The sequence below is a fragment of the Aulonocara stuartgranti genome (assembly GCF_965226115.1).
Source record: "Aulonocara stuartgranti genome assembly, chromosome: 3".
In the NCBI taxonomy this organism is placed as follows: domain Eukaryota; kingdom Metazoa; phylum Chordata; class Actinopteri; order Cichliformes; family Cichlidae; genus Aulonocara; species Aulonocara stuartgranti.
This window is the reverse complement of record NC_138941.1, coordinates 56,770,797-56,787,887: the sequence shown is the minus strand read 5'-3', so window position 1 is coordinate 56,787,887 and position 17,091 is coordinate 56,770,797. Positions and strand designations below refer to the sequence as shown.

General features: G+C 39.5%; 2 protein-coding genes across 9 annotated transcripts in view; both read left to right on the top strand.

Moving 5' to 3' along the window:
- Positions 1-712: 712 nt before the first annotated feature.
- Positions 713-17,091, top strand: part of LOC309701845 (myelin-oligodendrocyte glycoprotein-like) — a 35,322-nt gene continuing 18,943 nt past the window's right edge. Inside the window, exons 1-5 of one of the 7 annotated variants that reach the window (XM_082526137.1) lie at positions 713-1,480; positions 2,488-2,865; positions 2,977-3,054; positions 3,145-3,254; positions 3,333-4,198. In XM_082526137.1, the coding sequence (XP_082382263.1) occupies positions 1,384-1,480; positions 2,488-2,865; positions 2,977-3,054; positions 3,145-3,254; positions 3,333-3,380 (711 nt within the window). In that variant the 5' untranslated portion in view covers positions 713-1,383 and the 3' untranslated portion in view covers positions 3,381-4,198. Of the gene's footprint in view, positions 1,481-2,487; positions 2,866-2,976; positions 3,055-3,141; positions 3,255-3,332; positions 4,199-5,735; positions 5,965-7,937; positions 8,316-8,426; positions 8,505-8,594; positions 8,693-8,838; positions 8,857-15,691; positions 15,827-17,091 lie in introns of those variants that run through there. The other 6 variants (XM_082526136.1, XM_082526139.1, XM_082526133.1 and 3 more) reach the window with 6 other exon arrangements.
- LOC309701851 (uncharacterized protein) lies at positions 8,727-13,602 on the top strand. 2 transcript variants are annotated; one of them, XM_082526152.1, is made up of 6 exons: positions 8,727-10,258; positions 11,584-11,652; positions 12,524-12,901; positions 12,993-13,085; positions 13,178-13,276; positions 13,355-13,602. In XM_082526152.1, the coding sequence occupies exons 1-6, from the start codon at positions 10,132-10,134 to the stop codon at positions 13,387-13,389; spliced, it is 801 nt and encodes a 266-aa protein (XP_082382278.1). In that variant the 5' UTR covers positions 8,727-10,131; the 3' UTR covers positions 13,390-13,602. The 2 variants fall into 2 exon arrangements, with proteins under 2 accessions (XP_082382278.1, XP_082382277.1); XM_082526151.1 differs by having other exon boundaries at positions 13,175-13,276.

Here is a 17,091-nt window from a genome sequence, read left to right as displayed (position 1 = left end):
CTTATTTCAACTTTGTTTTTATTGTTTAAAAACATTTAATTTTCATTGGTTTCACTGCTAGTTTTATTTCTTTTGATTATTATCACTTATTGTTGTATAGAAGGCAAATGTCACAGACAGGTAAACCAGTGCATGTGTTACAGTAAAAACCCACTGAAGTTGATTTCTCTATAATAAGCCAGGATTGTCCAGGCCGCCTGCAGTGAGATTAGTTCTCAGCAGAGCTACGCCCATTCTGTGCTAAACGCATGTGCTGGAAGAGGAAGTGAGAGTGAGACTTCATTCCTATTGAGTTTTGCTGTTGCTAGCACACGTCATCTGCTTCCAGTCAAGGAAGTCAGGATGTTCGTATTGTTGGAGCTTCTGTGGAGCTAATCAATGTTGTTATTGAGAATTCATCCATTTAATTAATGTCAGAGAAACTCAGAAGTACGAGTCCTGATTTTATTTTAGATATATTAAAAATAATGGGAGCACTTTATATATTAATGCCACACTATTAAGCATAGATTAAAATGTGCTTAATTCATCATTTATATATTATTACTCCTCTTTAGTCTGTAATTTGTAAATACAGATATATTATTATAACTATAATTATGGTTATTATTAGCAGTGATGTGAAAGCTGTACAATATCTGTATTAACTAATAGCATATAAGGAGCAGTGCAGTGCTGCCAGCACCAGTTTAACCAGCAGAGCTTCCATTGTTCTCTGCACTGACATGTCTGAGCATTTATACTGGCAGGTGGAGGATGTTACATCATCACAACATTGTAAACAGCGTTGAATCTTTGCTGCAGCTTTGATCTCACAGAGAAATGATCAAACTCACCTTCTGTATCTAACAGATTATTGGATTGATTAAAACAGTCATATATCCAAGTTAGTCTGTGGATGCTGTGCTACATACTGCTGAGTCATTAATGACACAGCACGTTTTTGTTTTTCTATTATGAAAGTTCAGACTCGCTTACTTCACCTGACAGGTCGGCTTGTTTTTATTTTTGCTCAGTGAGACACATTACAATGTCTGAGGCTTCAAACTGAACAGAAAGTGAGACTGAGCAGACTAGTTACAAACTGAGACTCGGAGTTTCTATAGAAATGATCCAAGTACAGAGTAATTTCGGTGATGCGACAAAGCGCGACCGACAGGTTTCACTGTGGGGTTTCCCCTGCGTAATCACATCACGGGACTTCATAACCATCTAGGGCTCAGTTACACCGCTCCGTAGGCGGAGACTTAGAGTTATTTTTAAACAGCGAGTGAGCCTCGCAACTCATTCATTCAATTCGCTCGAAGCAGGCAGGGACTGATCGGACTGCAGCTTTCCAAAAAACGCGCTTCAGTCAGAAAACGGAACTTTTAATCATCGATCATGTCTCTGAACAACTTCTACTTTAAGGACTCTAACTTTTTCTCACTCCGGACTTTTCTCCTGTGCTCGGCTTTGTCCGTCTGGTCTCCCGTACAAGGTAAGCCGACGTGTCCAGCTTTAGCTGCGTGTTAGTGCAGATTACAGTGAATTTTAATGAAAAACTGGCGGATGTGAATAAGCTGAAATGACTGTTATCAGCTGTGCTGTGTTGTCCGTCACTAACAGTGTGACAGCTGTCAGTGAGTTACTTTAAAACCGGAAGAAGCTTAAAACGAGAAGATTGTCAGGCAGGTTCTGACTGTGTGAGGTTTGTTTATAACGGACACGATGGCGGTGATTCACCGAGCAGTCTGCGAGCATGTTAGGTTTAAGAGAGCCGTGTGTTTGTCAGAGGAGAGAAAGAGCAGAGTTACAAAACACAACGTCCGGTGAGCCGAAACTAAAACCCTGTTTATTGATCCGGAGTGATGCAGATTCAGTCCGCACATGCTGCTGCTGACTACACGTGTTTCCACAAGCTAATGTGTTTTCTATAAAAACACATTAGCTTGACAACCCGCCATCATGACCCCATCAGGAATTACGTCTGACTGCCCACGTGGCTCGTTTGTCCAATCAGGTGTCTGTGCGTGTTTTGTAGTTTCCTCTGGATTTGTAGTTTAAAATTTTTAATAAATGAAATTAGTTGGTTATTAAACCCGAACTTATCTTATTTTTCTTTATTTGGAGCAGTTAAATAATCAGTTTCAAATCAGTTTCAAATTATCAAAAGATCAGCATGAATCAGTGTAAACACAAAGCAGTCGCTCTGTATGATAGTAATGAAATAAAAGATGTCAAATTAAATCAAGTTGTTTATGTAAAACTTAAAAATGTTAGAATTTCAGTACCACAGACAGAACATACGAGGCTCAGTCAGTCTGTAACAGAACAACAAACAGCCATCACTGACAACAACTGCACACTGGTTATGGCTGAAATTTTGTAGTGTATATTAAGAGACACTAAAGTAACAGCACAGAGACTGATGGGGCTGTTACTGATTTTCAGGTCTTCAGTCTAGTGGTGGCAGTTCAGGAGGCTTAATTTTCCGTCTGTTTCCAGGTGAGGTTGTGGTGATTGGTTCAAATCTTCCAATCATCGCTGCTCCGGGTGATGATGTCATCCTGCCGTGTCACCTGGCGCCCATGTTCGATGTCCAGGGTCTGACGGTGGAGTGGTCCAAACCCGACCTGAAGCCCGACCCGTCGGACCGGCTGAGCCGAGTGGAGTACGTTCACCTGTACAGGGACAGGAAGGAGGTCCCCGACATGAAGATGGCCTCGTACTTCAGGAGGACAGAGCTGTTCATGGACGACATGAAACACGGGAACATTTCACTGAAGATCCTGAACGTGTCGGAGGAAGACAACGGCAGATACAGATGTTTCATCCCCAAGCTGCAGAGCAGAGTGAAAGCTGCTGTTGTTGAACTTGTAGTCGGTGAGGAGATTTTTGTTGATGTTTGTGGTTCCAAACTCAAAGTTGTTTTTGTCCCCAATACAAACTTTCAGCCTAATTTTAATAACAGATTTTGACTGTTTTGTCTTTTAGATTCAAACTTTGCTAAAACCTCAACGACAGAGACGCCGCTGCAAACTCCAGATCCTCAGGACACGACTCCAACAAATGGTGAGAAAACAGTCCAACTCTTCTCTGCATCATCCCTGTTTGGGGTTTTGTGTATTTGTGGTGACCTTCTTGTCTTTTCTACATCAGCAGCTCGATCCAGGGTCGCTGTGGTCATCGTTGTCGTCACCTTATTATTAGTTTTGGCTCTCGCTGGTTTTGCTGCATATTTCTCCAGACACATTTTTCACCAGACACTAAAAGTAAGAAACAAACAAACACAAACATGTTGTTGCTTCTTGTGTCGTCAGACTGACTCATTATTCTACCTTTTTCAACAGAAGCATCCAGAGGATGATGAGACAGAAAAACAACCACTACCAGTCTAGCTGCTTGCTCAAAGGAATAAATGGACTGGTTCTTCTATGCTGCTTTTCTACGCTGGTTTAGCAAAGAACACACTTTGAACTTTGACCCCAGCTGAAGACTCGAGCCTCGTCCAGTTTATTTATCGAGCTCAACAAAGAAAATGTTGTAAAAGAAATGATCATCATCACTGTTCTGGACTGAAGTGAATTATTCCCAAACAGCAGGACTGGAAGGATTTCACAGCATTAAAGGAAATTTCCATGAACGTTTGTGACACAGCTCAGGTGGAAAGATGGAAATAAACCCTCATCTGAAAACTGTGTGGGAGACACAGAAGTTACAAAAACAGGTTATAAGCTGATTACTTTACTGCACTGTGTTAATGACCTGCTGTGAATGATGTTTAATGCAGCTGTAATTTAAACAGAGTCACTTATTGTGATGCTGAAAGTGTTTATTTATGAAAGCTAGTTTTATATGACAGCACTGTGAGCACCTTATACAAGGTGATTGAAACTTCAGATATTTATTGGTCTTCATTTTTAAAGCCACAGTTAATTTATTAAATGTAATTGAAACTTCCTGCTGGTCAGGACTCGATGTTCAGGCTGTTTCTAGGTATTTATTTAAAGAAGCAGTTTGATCCTGATACAGAGCTCAAGCTTAACTTCCTCTTTTTGTCATTTAAAGCTACAAACTTTGTGCAGACTGACAGAAATCCTCCTGACTAGTTTCTGCTGCAGTTACGGAGCTAAAATCAGAGGATGTTTGTGTCCAACTCTTCTTTATTCCTGCTCTGTAACATGACAGAGCTCCTTTGGTTCACAGTTAAACAGATGTGTTTTTTTATTATTATATTTTATTTTTTTATTACCTCAGATATTTATTTATAAGAATATTTATATTTAAGAATTTTGGATGGATGTATTTGTTACTGCAGTGAGTGTAAAGTTACAGTGATATATGTGAATGTGTGAAATCGTCTGTAAATATGAGTGTGAAAGTAAAAAGTTCAAGCACGTTTAGACACTGTTTTCTTTTTTGCCTCTATTTGATGTTAAGTCACTGTTTACCTCATAACATGGTTACATTTGACAATGAGAACCTATATTTATATTAATGGAGCCTTTACTTTGTTTATTGTTTACACCTTATAAACCTGACGTCAATCATCAACATAGTGTATGCAGTTCAAATGCAGCTTTTCTTTAAGGGAACGCTGCCATCTGCTGGCTGACCTGCAGAAAAGCTGTTTGTGTCACAGGTTTGATGACACACCTGATGTTATCAAACCTCCAGTCAGAGTCTTTTTTTCCTCTGCTGTGTGTCAGACTGGGTTTGATCCATGCTGGTGTAAATCTGACCAGTAGAGCTCAAAGTTCATCTCCTTCAAGAAGGAAACTTTCCATTTCTACTTAGTCAGACTTCCTGTGAAGTCGTCCAAACACAGAATCGACACATTTAATGACACTACATTAACTGTGACACAGGTTTTTATACTGAACACTGTGGTTTTCGTGAAAATGCTGAAGTTCTTCCCTCAGATCAGTAACATGTAGTAAAACAGCAGTGCTTCCTCTAATTTCCACATTGACTCACCAGTGACAGCATGACGCATGTGAAACATGTCCAGTGTTCTGTTTCAGGGACTCGAGTAAGCTCCCCAATCTCAGTGTTCAAATGACAGTTGTAAAATAAATTCACTTGCAGAGTTGATGGTCAACACTATCTAAAAAGACCACAAGTGTTGTTGTACTTCCTTTATAGTCATTTAAAACCTCAGGCAGTGCCTGTGTGACCCATCTGAGTTTAATTCCAGCTCCTGATTTAAGGCGTTTGCATTCATCAAACCATATCTTTAAAGGAGTTTTAGTCCATTCGTTTAAATTATTTTTCTGTTCCAAATATAATTTTTTATCTCCTAATATTGTCTGTAGTGGTCATTTTAATTGTGTCACATCTAAATATTTCCATTTTGCTTCATACAAAGGATCACACCAATAAATTAAGTATCTTAATTGTGCTGCTTTAAAATAGCTTTCTAAGTTTGGGAGGGAAAGTCCACCCCGTTCCTTAGGTAGTTGCAATGTTATTTATCTAACTCTGGGTTTACGGCCCTTTCATATAAATCCCGAAATCATTCTGTTCCATAACGCAAATTGTTTGGCTGGTATGTGTACCGGTATAGATTGAAAAAGGAAAATCAGTATTCAGCAGTCGCCTCCTTGTTCTGACACACACCACTAAACTATTGACTACACTACACACTAACTACACAAGATTTGCGCTAAACGTCTAAACGTATTTTTTTGCGCAACGCAGATTTTCTGTGCGCAGAGACCGTGCCAGCAGCAGTGAGCAATTGCGCACGCGCGCAGCTTAGAGGGAACATTGCTCGTTACCGTATCTGGATATTTGAAGACTAACAGGTCATTCATACACACATCCAGTGAGATCGAGGCAGGAGCACAGACAACCTCAGGTTTGATTAATTAATCCACGGACTCCGTGTTCTGTGGACCATGTCTGAGTACAGCCCACTCTCTGCCTCGCTGTGGACTTCTATTCTGTGCTCGGCTTTCAGCGTGTGGACTCTGGCTGGAGGTAAACGTTACTGTCAGCTCACAGCTGTGTGTTCTTCTTCTCCGTGTCGCTGTGAGTGATGACAGTTATCAGTGAGTTACTTTGACACGGAAAGAAGTTTCAACGAGATGATTTAAGCAGGCTCTCCTTTGCGATGAGCGGCTTTACCCCGTTTAAGCGCTCACAGAGGATTAATTATAACGGACAACACTGAACAGGCTGAAAGTGTGAGTGTGAACGTGGTGTCTCTGTTAATACTGCAGGGCCGCGCGTGATTAAAGTGTAATAGAAGACACGTGCTATACTTAGCTGTTTGGCACCAACATCTGACAGGTGTGGAGATCTCCCGGTAAACGTTAAAACCGTCCGCTGAAAAAAAAGAGAGACTTAGACGCCGCATCTGGCCATATCCATCCACCCATCCCATATCTATGGAAGCCCGTTACCACCACTAAGGAAAAAAAGGATCTATAACTCGAGTTATTTTCTCGAAATGTTGAGAAAAGTAACTCGAAATTTCGATTTTAGATACTTGATTTTTGGGTTGTTTTTTTGTTTGTTTGATTTTTTTTATTGCAAACGGGCTTCAATACGTATCCGTCCCATGAGTCAGTCAGTGAGTCACGGAGAATTGTTGTAAAGTATTTCATCAGTTAATCAGCTCAGAATTGATGTGACTGAAGAAAAGGACGTTGTGACATTTAATAACAACTCATTTGTTTTAAATGCTTAGATGACATTTGGACTTTCCAAATATAAGCAGCTCTGGTGATTTTGGTGACTTTGTTGTTTATCTGCCATGTAGATCATGTTTGAATAACCACCAATAATCAGTTATTGCCTGATATACCAAGACATCCATTTGTGTTAATCGGTTAGGCTTCTACCCTGCTGTGCTACACATCCTCCACAAAGACAGGTTATGAGTTAAATGTGAAAACAGCTCTGTTTTGTACTTTTAAACGCTCTCTGCTTCTTGCTGTTTCTTCATCTCGTCTTGTAACTCTTAGTACCCCAAAGACTGAAGAAATGGAAGAAGACAAAGGTGATTCTGTTTAAACTGGAGCTGAAACAAACAAAAAACCTTTGCCTTTCCTTGTCATGTCTAACGGTTGACATGTCTCTGGCCTGGGAGGGTTATCATGAGCATTTGATTAACAAATTAATGAAATTAAAGCCGCAGTGTTGAACAGTTTTGAAGAAGGTAATCCAACGTTTTTCATGTGTTAAACCAGTTTTGTTACTTGTGGCTTCCTTCAAAAACTTGATGGATGCTTTTGTTTTTGAAGAGGTGATAAAGAATAGAAGTTCAACGAAATTGACAGAACTCAGAAACTCGACCTGTTTATTTGCATGGTTAATCCCTAAAGGGCCGTCTCTCTAAAGAGGAATCACTAAAACTAAGAAATACTCATTGGTTATGTCTGAAATCTCTCAAACGTATAGTGAGTGTTATGGGCCAGAGAAATTTATTTTCTTGAAGTCTTTCAAAGATAGAAATGGCAGAACCTGACTTTATTGACCTTGTATTCCAGTTTCTTCACATATAAAAGCTGACAGAGTCCCACATATTGAACCTTCAGTGGTGTTGTGACCTATGATGTGCAATGTCACTATCACCCTGTGATCATATGGGTCCTTATGGACACATGACCTGAGGTTTATACACAACCTCAGCCCATGTGAACTCTTACCAGGTCCCAGGCTCCTTAATTCCACTGACTCGGCATCACTTATTAGAACTAAACAAGGCTTTAGGGTGAAACAAATCTCCCATGAGTTCTCTGTTGGTTTTGGAAACATTGAGGAGGACTTGTTTCATTCAATAATTTAGTCCCAGAAACACCTCTGCAGTAACACCACAAAGACTCATGGGGCTGTTCATGATGTTCAGGTCTTCAGTGTGTAACTTTATAGAGTTATACACTGACGATCTGAGGATCTGTGGAAATTCTGTAGGAGTTCAGGAGAATTCATTTTCTGCCTGTTTCCAGGTGAGGTTGTGGTGATTGGTTCAAATCTTCCAATCGTTGCTGCTCCGGGTGATGATGTCATCCTGCCGTGTCACCTGGAGCCCATGTTCGATGTCCAGGGTCTGACGGTGGAGTGGTCCAAACCCGACCTGAAGCCCGACCCGTCGGACCGGCTGAGCCGAGTGGAGTACGTTCACCTGTACAGGGACAGGAAGGAGGTCCCCGACATGAAGATGGCCTCGTACTTCAGGAGGACGGAGCTGTTCATGGACGACATGAAACACGGGAACATTTCACTGAAGATCCTGAACGTGTCGGAGGAAGACAACGGCAGATACAGATGTTTCATCCCCAAGCTGCAGAGCAGAGTGAAAGTTGCTGTTGTTGAACTTGTAGTCGGTCAGAAGATTTGTTTCGGTCATGTTTGTGGTTCCCAACAGTTTTGTGTGTTTTTTCTGTACCATTACAAACCTTCAGTTTTATTTTATTTATTTTTTTCGTGACTTTTAGAGCCAAACCACGTTAAAACCTCAACGACAGAGACGTCGCTCCAAACGCAAGATCATCAGGACAAAACTCTAAGAAACGGTGAGATAACAATCCAGTTCTTCTCCTCATTATTTCTGTTTGGGTGACATTTTTGTGCATTTACCTTTTTTCCTTTGTTGACATCACCAGGGTCTCTGTGGTCATCATTGTCATCGCCTTCATGTCCGTTGCTGCTGTCGCTGCTTTCTTTGCATAATTCTATTAGTGCATTTTTTTAGAAATTAAAAGTAAGAAACAAACAAACAAATAATGTCGATTCTTGCCATCAGACTTAATTGGATTAAAAAAAAAAATCTTTTCAACTGTTTTTTTAAAATCAGAAACAGCCAGAGGCAAATGAGAAAAACACTTTTTATTTTTACTGGATCTTCAGTCAGGTTGGATTCAAACCAACAGCCACCGGGAGACACTCGGGCCCAACAGCACCAAGATCATCTTCTATAACAGGAAGTGAGCCTAATTTGAACTTTGACCCCAGCTCAAGACCATGTCCAGTTTATCGAGCTCATTTTCACATAAAGAAAGTGTAGAACAAGAAAACAGAGAGTGGAAGATCAGAGGATGTAAACAGGAAATATTTCTTACAGACGTCTTCAGTCAGAGTTGCTGCTGTCAGACTCTAGAGGATCTGCTTGGAAACATCAAGCAGTGAAACTGATGGATTTCCTCCTTCAATACAAAACTGTGAAGTTCAGCCTGGAGAAGAAACACTCCTCAGCATGTTTAATGAATATTTATTGTAATGTATGTTTGCACTGATTGCCGATCACGCTTCAACTGAGTCGTCCTCGGTCAGAAGGAATGGTACTCCACAGTGATGTAGTTCAAATAACTTTACTAAGGAGGTGGCAGATGACACCAACAGGATGTACAGCGTTGGTAGGGAGGCATTACAGTATTCACATGCAGGTAAAGGGGGTGTGAGTGTGTATATGGGTGTGTGTGTGGTCATATGGTAAGCACGCACACAATATTAACTCACACAGGAATGCAAGTAAATACGTTACTCCTCCGACACACCTCTCATCTGTCCTGAACTGCGCTGAACACGTTCCCAACCGGAAGTACAGATACCGAGGTGCATCATGGGTAACATAGTATAAAACAGCTACAGTGAACAAGCGGACTTTTAACATTTATTTAGTCTCACTGTGTGAACTTATTTAAATGTTATACCTGAGTATTTAAAGAGAACTTAAATCTTCAGTGAGACCTTAAAGCGTCTCCGATGGACAAATTAAAGGGTTAAAATCCCCCCTGATCATTGCTAACTAGACTGAAACAAATCATCCCCAAACACCAAGACTGTTTTGTGTTTAAATATGTTCAGTTTTTTTTTACAGCATCCGATACAGATCAAAGCGTTAAAGGAAATTTAAAGGTTTCTCTCTAGGTATGGCCTCCTTCCATAGGCAGGGGGTATATTTATTGTGTAAATATGTCTGCAGTTCAAAGTGATGGAGAACAACACTTGTTTATAGCTCAGTGATGGACTTTTATTTAGTAAGACCTACATAACTGGGTGAAAGGGTGTTCCAGCTCATGACTGTGTTGGCTGGTCGTGTTTTCTCCAGGTGTTTCCAGATGTTTCTAGTCAAATGACTAAGGAAAAGAGAGAGAGAGAGATGGGCGGGGCTAAAGAAGTAGCCTACTTGAACGGTCCACGATGATTCGGGTTATTCATTCAAAGAATATACGAGCCATGTCTGTGTACAGCTCGCTGGGTGGAGACTCATCCTCACTGTGGACTTTCATCCTGTGCTCAGCTTTGCTCGTCTGGACTCCCGTTCAAGGTAAACTCACAGCTACATTTCATTCACATTTTCAAGAAATAAACAAGCCGAGTTCCCTTTTAGCAGTTCAACTTTGTTGTGTCACTGTGAGTAATGACATCAGTTAATTACTTTTGAGACGTAAAATAATGTTAAATTGTGGTGATTATCAGGCAGGTTCTGCCCTGTATGAAGCGGTTTCTTCCCATTTGAGCGTTGATAAGAGTGTTATGTAGGTCGGATAAAGGCGATGATCCACTGAGCATTCTAAAGATGTGTAAAGGTTCGACACGCCTATTTACGTCAGACGCGCCACACCTGTTTCTCACAGCGTAAACAAAACGCGTGCGCCACATTGCTGCCTAGCAACAAGAACGAAATAAGGTAACATGTCCGGTGTGGAAACTCGCTAGAAAACATTAAATATAATCTCTGATATCACGTAATGACACAGTTTGAAATGAGCCGCCATTTCGGCGCAGTTGTAAGGCCTGATCACGTGACTGATTTGTCCAATTAAATTCAGTCACGTGAAAGTCTTGATTTTACATATGTTTCACTTATTCTTGTAAATATTTTTAGTCAGGCTTTCAGTTTAAAGTTTCCATTCTGCGTTAGATTTTAAGTTACTGTCCTACTCCACTGTTTTATGAGGTAAACTCCCTGAACCTACCGTACAAAATAAGAACATAGAAGAAAATCTAGATTAACTTGTACCTTTTTATGGATCTCCTGCTTTGTTCTGAACAGATATGTTCACCTTGGAAGGGGTGCTTAATTTGTGTGGTACACACATTTGATCTTTCTAAGAATATTCTACTGAGTTGTAAATTTACACATGTCATAAGCTCATTTATTGTTTGGTAATCATGACTCTGCTCTTTTCAGTCTTGATTTAATTCCATCATTGAGTCATTTCTGGGAAAACCCCACCACACATCCAGTTAGTTAATCACTGGTGACTAGACATAAAATAAATTCAATTATATAGGGACTTTTGTGTATGGTTTCTTTATTATTATTATTATTATTATTATTATTATTATTATTATTATTATTATTTTATCTGACCTGTTATCAGGGTCAAGGAATTATTTTGTGAATATTTCTAACTAATCTATATAGAAAGCATTAAACATCACAATTTAATAAAACATTACCGAATATAAGGAAAAAAAAAGATTATATTAATTAATTTCCATATGTTTATATGTTTTTGTTTGTTTGTTTTTAAATATATTCATGTTCAGGCTTCATGTTTTTGTGTATGATGTCAGCTGCTTGTATAATAAAATCTTCTCTATCTTCTCATGATCTCTTCTGAAGTTGTGAATTTCTTTTTCCAGTTATTCCGACGTCCCGTGATGGTACAGGAAGTCTTTCTAGAAGTCCAGAAGTCTTCAGCAGCCAACTTGGTAACGTCTCCACACTGTAGAACTTAATTCACTTAAATTACATTGAATTTGTTTAAGAAATCATGGCCTTACGGGGGGGGAAAAATAATGTCAGCAAACGAGGACTGAATTAAACCAACGTCACACAAACCTAATATACTGAATATTTGCGTTGTTGTTTCCACACAAACACCAGAAACCACATCATACATTGTGGTAAGGGGATGAATTTACACTATGTTCCAATATTTTTAGCCGACATATGCGTCCATCATGGTTTTCCACAGATGAGCTAGTTTTGGCTTTAACAACCTAATTCAGAAGAATTTGGTTAAAAGTCTCTGTGGATTAAGGTTTTTTTTTTTTGTTTTTTTTTTTGTCTTCCTGTGTCTGGTTACTGTAATTTCCTTGTTCTGGATCAGCAGGTACCCACAGGAACCCAGCATTTTACTGTCTGTCTGATGATCTCATGATGATTTCACTTAATTACAGAGATTACTCACAGAGGAAGCTGTTCAGGTTTAGATTAAAGCAGTTACGGACCAGACTGTTTCCCATGATCAAAACTTTGAATCCCTGACACTGCGTGTGTCTGAACCAGCACAGATATGCCTCCATTTAAACCGGATGCATTCAGCTTAATTTATTCTGCTGTAAATTTGCATCCTGATATTGAGATCCCTGTCCTGTTTACCAATAGACTGAGGAGGACTTCTTTCTTTAAATAATTTGATCTCAGTAAGAAACATTTCTGGAATAACAGCAGAAACACTCATTTGGCTGTTCAAGATCTTCAAGTGTTTGTGTGTGTGTCACTTTACAGAGTTATACACTGAAGATCTGTGGAAGTTCTGCAGGAGTTCAGGAGAATTAATTTTCCATCTGTTTCCAGGTGAGGTTGTGGTGATTGGTTCAAATCTTCCAATCATCGCTGCTCCGGGTGGTGATGTCATCCTGCCGTGTCACCTGGCGCCCATGTTCGATGTCCAGGGTCTGACGGTGGAGTGGTCCAAACCCGACCTGAAGCCCGACCCGTCGGACCGTCTGAGCCGAGTGGAGTACGTTCACCTGTACAGGGACAGGCAGGAGGTCCCCGACATGAAGATGGCCTCGTACTTCAGGAGGACGGAGCTGTTCATGGACGACATGAAACACGGGAACATTTCACTGAAGATCCTGAACGTGTCGGAGGAAGACAACGGCAGATACAGATGTTTCATCCCCAAGCTGCAGAGCAGAGTGAAAGCTGCTGTTGTTGAACTTGTAGTCGGTGAGAAGATTTGTTTTGGCGATGTTTGTGGTTCCAAACTCAAATTTTTATTAACAATTTATGACTCTTATGTTTTTTTTGTGTCTTTTAGACCCAAACTACGGGAAAATCTCATTGACAGAGACACCACTGCATCCCAGAAACGTCCAAACTCCAGATCCTGAGGACACGACTCAGAGAAACAGTGAGGAAAAAAAATCCAGATTTATCTCTGCATCATTTCTGTTTTGGTGACGTTTTTGGTCCATTTGTGGTGACCTTTTTTCACCTCAGCAGGTCGGTCCAGGGTCGCTGTGCTGATCTCCATCATCATCACTGTTTCTTTACTTGTAGTCGCTGCACTTGCTGCTTATTTCTCTCGCCATCACACAAAAGGTACGTCAGAAACAAACACAAACATGTTTTTGCTTCTTGTGCCGTCAGACTGACTCATTATTAAACTTATTTTAATAGAAGCATTCGGGGGACCAGGGGATCCAAAGTCATAACAATTACTAGTGCTTTGCACAAAGGATTGTTGGTGTTAATGGAGTGGAGAGCGTTGGTTTATCTTTTCTGGATCCTGACAATTTGGTTGGGGATTCAAACAAGCAGCCACAGGAAGACACTTCAGTCCAGCAGCACTGAGATCATCACAAGGTCACTTTTACAAAAGTGTTTAACAACTATCAGATAAAACACAGAGTGAATGCTACACAGTATCTACACAGTAAATAAATGAAAGACGTTACATGTACGTTATTATTATCATAAATAGAATGAGAGCACGAAGCTCTGCTGAGGAAAGTATTTACTTAAAAAAAAAAGTTTTCTATTTTGTATGTGTTCGTTTTGTTTTCTTTGTTTGTTTGTACTTTATGAAGTTTGCAAAGCAGTAAATATGTGATAATAATCTGACAGATGTTTACTTTGATTGCACAAACATTATGTAGGAGTCATGGATGAATAACAGGTATTTATTTGTAAATAACTGACTATATAAAACTTGAGCTGATTATTTAATTTTACACTATAGTATATTTCTGACTAACTGGGCAGCTTACCATCTTTCTCTGGGGTCAACTTAAAAAAGCTTTTATTTGGTATAGAAATTCACAGTTAACCTCGCTGATGTGAAGCATGCACTTGACCATAGATGGAGAGATGATGTCTTTGATTTTTAAATGTTTGTCTTGACATTTGTTCTACTTATTTTTATTTTTTATGAACTTTAACGTGTTTCTTTTATTTGTCTTTAATGTTTAAAATCACCTCCTTCCTGCTCTTTGTAAACTTTGTTTTTAAAGTGTGTTATAAATAAATTATTCCGTGCCTCATATATATTTATTTATTTATTTATCATTTCTGTGTGTTGTTTCCTGTTTGCATTTTATGAAGTTTTCAAACTGTTTGATTAGATGAAAGTTTGTATTTTTGTGAATTATTTTGTGTTTCACAGATATTAAAATGCTCTACAGAGTTTTATTATTCTTAGCTCAGTCTGATGCAGTCATCTCTTACTGCTTTACACACATACACACACTCTTACTCCTTTATGTCTCAATTAATGTCATGTATTAAAGTTTTCATTAGTCTCATGTTTCTGACAGTTTGATGGGAAACATGCACGTGAGGAGCTACCTGGATTTAATTTGCCAGGTCTGGTAGTCCTCGTCTTGCTCCTTATCACAAACTAGCTTTCAGGGCCTCATACAAAAACAGTCTTAACCCTCTAAAATAAAAACTAAAACTACATATAAAAAAAACAAAGAGTGACATTTTAGTTAACTAAAATAAAATCTAAAAATTGTCAGAAAATGCAAAACTATAATAACTCTTATAGCCATCTCCAGGACTGTTTTTGTTTTGTTCCACTTAACACAGGTGCAGACTCGAGTCCTCAGTCCTGTATGTCACTGAATTTGTCAGAGACTGTGGTGGCAGACGATGGAGTTGCAGGCGAGAAGTAGCACCCAAATGCACGACTCTTGTGGTGAACAGTGAATTTATTTATAAAGTGCACAATGAATCACTATTTACAAGTTCCAGGCACTGGGGTGGCGTGGCGCTTCCTCCCTGATCCACACAGTGCAAGTGTCTATAAAAAGTGAATAGTGAAAACAGCAAACTCCTACCAATACCTAGTGAAGACAAAACACATTGATGACTAGACGATCCTTACTTTAGCGAGGGATTTCTAAAATAGCAGACCGCGGCTGTACTGACAAGTCAGAAGGAAGAATCGGCACCGACTGGAGCTCAGCCACACTCTTAAATAAGGCGCTGATGACGAGTGGCAGGTGTGGCTTCCTCCAGCGCAGGAACACTTGCAGGATCACGATCTGGCAACCCAAAACATCTGGGAGCATGGACACAAATACACACACAGGGAGACGGTTGAAAAAAACAACCAAAAGACTACACTCAGAAAAAAAAGCATATTTATACAGAAAGTACAAGTCACAGTGATTTAGTGATCATTAAAATGTGTTCAGAACTGCTGATGGTTCATCTCAGACGCACGATATGATATCCTCGTGTCGGTGTTGTTGGCACATAGATGATGACACACTGCTCTCCCCTTGTGACTGCCGTCAGCAGCAGTTATGCAGTTTATGGTAATTTCATGGGTGTAAGTTACAATAAATACATTAAAGTACTTTCTTTTTAATAAATCATATTTAATGTATACATTTTTGGTTTAACAACAGACATTTAAAGGTTTTACAGAATGTTTCCAGGGTGGAACCAATGTTCAGTCTGTTGTTTGAGGTTGACAATATTTTCATTTACACGTCACACTCGGTAGAGAGCAGCATGCTTTCCTTTCTCAGTTGGTGGTAGAGCTATGTAGACGCATGCAAAGAAGTTTCCCGGCTATGGGGAAAGAGTGTGCACTGCGAGATGTGTTTTCATTAACCCCTTCAAGTTCATGCGGCCAATGAGGTTTGCAATTTGTGTTTTATATGTTAGTAGAAAAATTAGATGTTTGTTTGTGACAGAACTGTCAAGTTTATGTTGGTCATTGTAAAGGTCAAATTGTGAATGTTTTTTATGTTGTTGAATAATATGCTTTATTGTTTATTCTCTATGATAACAACTTATTGTGAAAACTGATCACTCTATGTTGTTTGCACAGTTCAAATGGCATGGTTGGTGCCACTTGTGTCCATTAAATGCAGTAAAAGTCAAGAATGCCTTGAGTCCGTTTTTCAACTTTGAGGAAGCTGACTTTATAATTTGAAAGTATTGGTACTGGTGTTGGCAATACTGTAGTTAATCAGTATTGAGTCGATACCAAAAGTTCGAGGATCACACAGCGTTGCTCAGAACTCTTCATCGTCACCATCATGAAGACCATGAAGAGTTGAGAGTTAATGATCGTTATTCAGGCTACAGACGATCCGCAGTGACATCTTGAACTTAGCTGATTTGTTCGTGAATCCGTGTTAAGTGTTCACATAGTAGACCCACACAGGGTCTCAGATGGATACGTTGATGCAATGCATCATGGGAGTTGTTGTTAATTCCTCCACCAAAACAGTCTTAAAGTAAAAAAAATAATAAAAAAATAGAAGTAAAAAAGTAACTTTTACTTTAAGAATCAGTGACTTACAAATAACATCCCTTCAAATTTGCTTGTGTCTAGACACGTAGGTGTGGGTAAATCCAGAGCCTGTCTGCACACTCACAACGTTACACCGATAAAAAGAAATGCTGAGATCTGACTTCATATCAGGATCTGTTAAAGTTTTTTTTAGCTAACCATAGCGCAGTGAAACACATCGCATATTCAGATGATTTAAATCATTTCACAGAAGAAGGATCAACACATCAGCGGAGACGTTCAGAGGGACTTTCAGCTGATTCAAAATGAATCCAAAGACAGTGAGATTAAAGATTAAATCATAGTAAAAATAAATAAATAAAATATAATCAACACAGTATTTTCAGAGGGGTCAGAGCGCTGAGAGAACAATCATGGCAGACAAACAGATGACCAAAGCAAATACAGCAGTATTTTGTCTTTCAGTATCATAAGAGGCACAGCAATATTTTAGTTTTATGGTTTTATTTTGTTCGCTTTGTCTTCTCCTGCAGCATGAGTTAGCATCAATGTTCTGAGTCATCAAAGTCATGAAGCTTGTGACAAACACCTGTTTTATCTGCCAGCTGAATCTAAAAATAATCACGGGGTTAACCGCGGGGAT

What these genes read in the sequence shown, in the direction of transcription:
- LOC309701851 (XM_082526151.1), top strand. Translation starts at nt 10,132, where the DNA reads ATGATTCGGGTTATTCATTCAAAGAATATACGAGCCATGTCTGTGTAC. An exon ending in AGTCTTCAGCAGCCAACTTG is followed by an intron (nt 11,653 to 12,523) that starts GTAACGTCTCCA and finishes ATCTGTTTCCAG; the next exon opens with GTGAGGTTGTGGTGATTGGT. An exon ending in CTCTCGCCATCACACAAAAG is followed by an intron (nt 13,277 to 13,354) that starts GTACGTCAGAAA and finishes TTATTTTAATAG; the next exon opens with AAGCATTCGGGGGACCAGGG.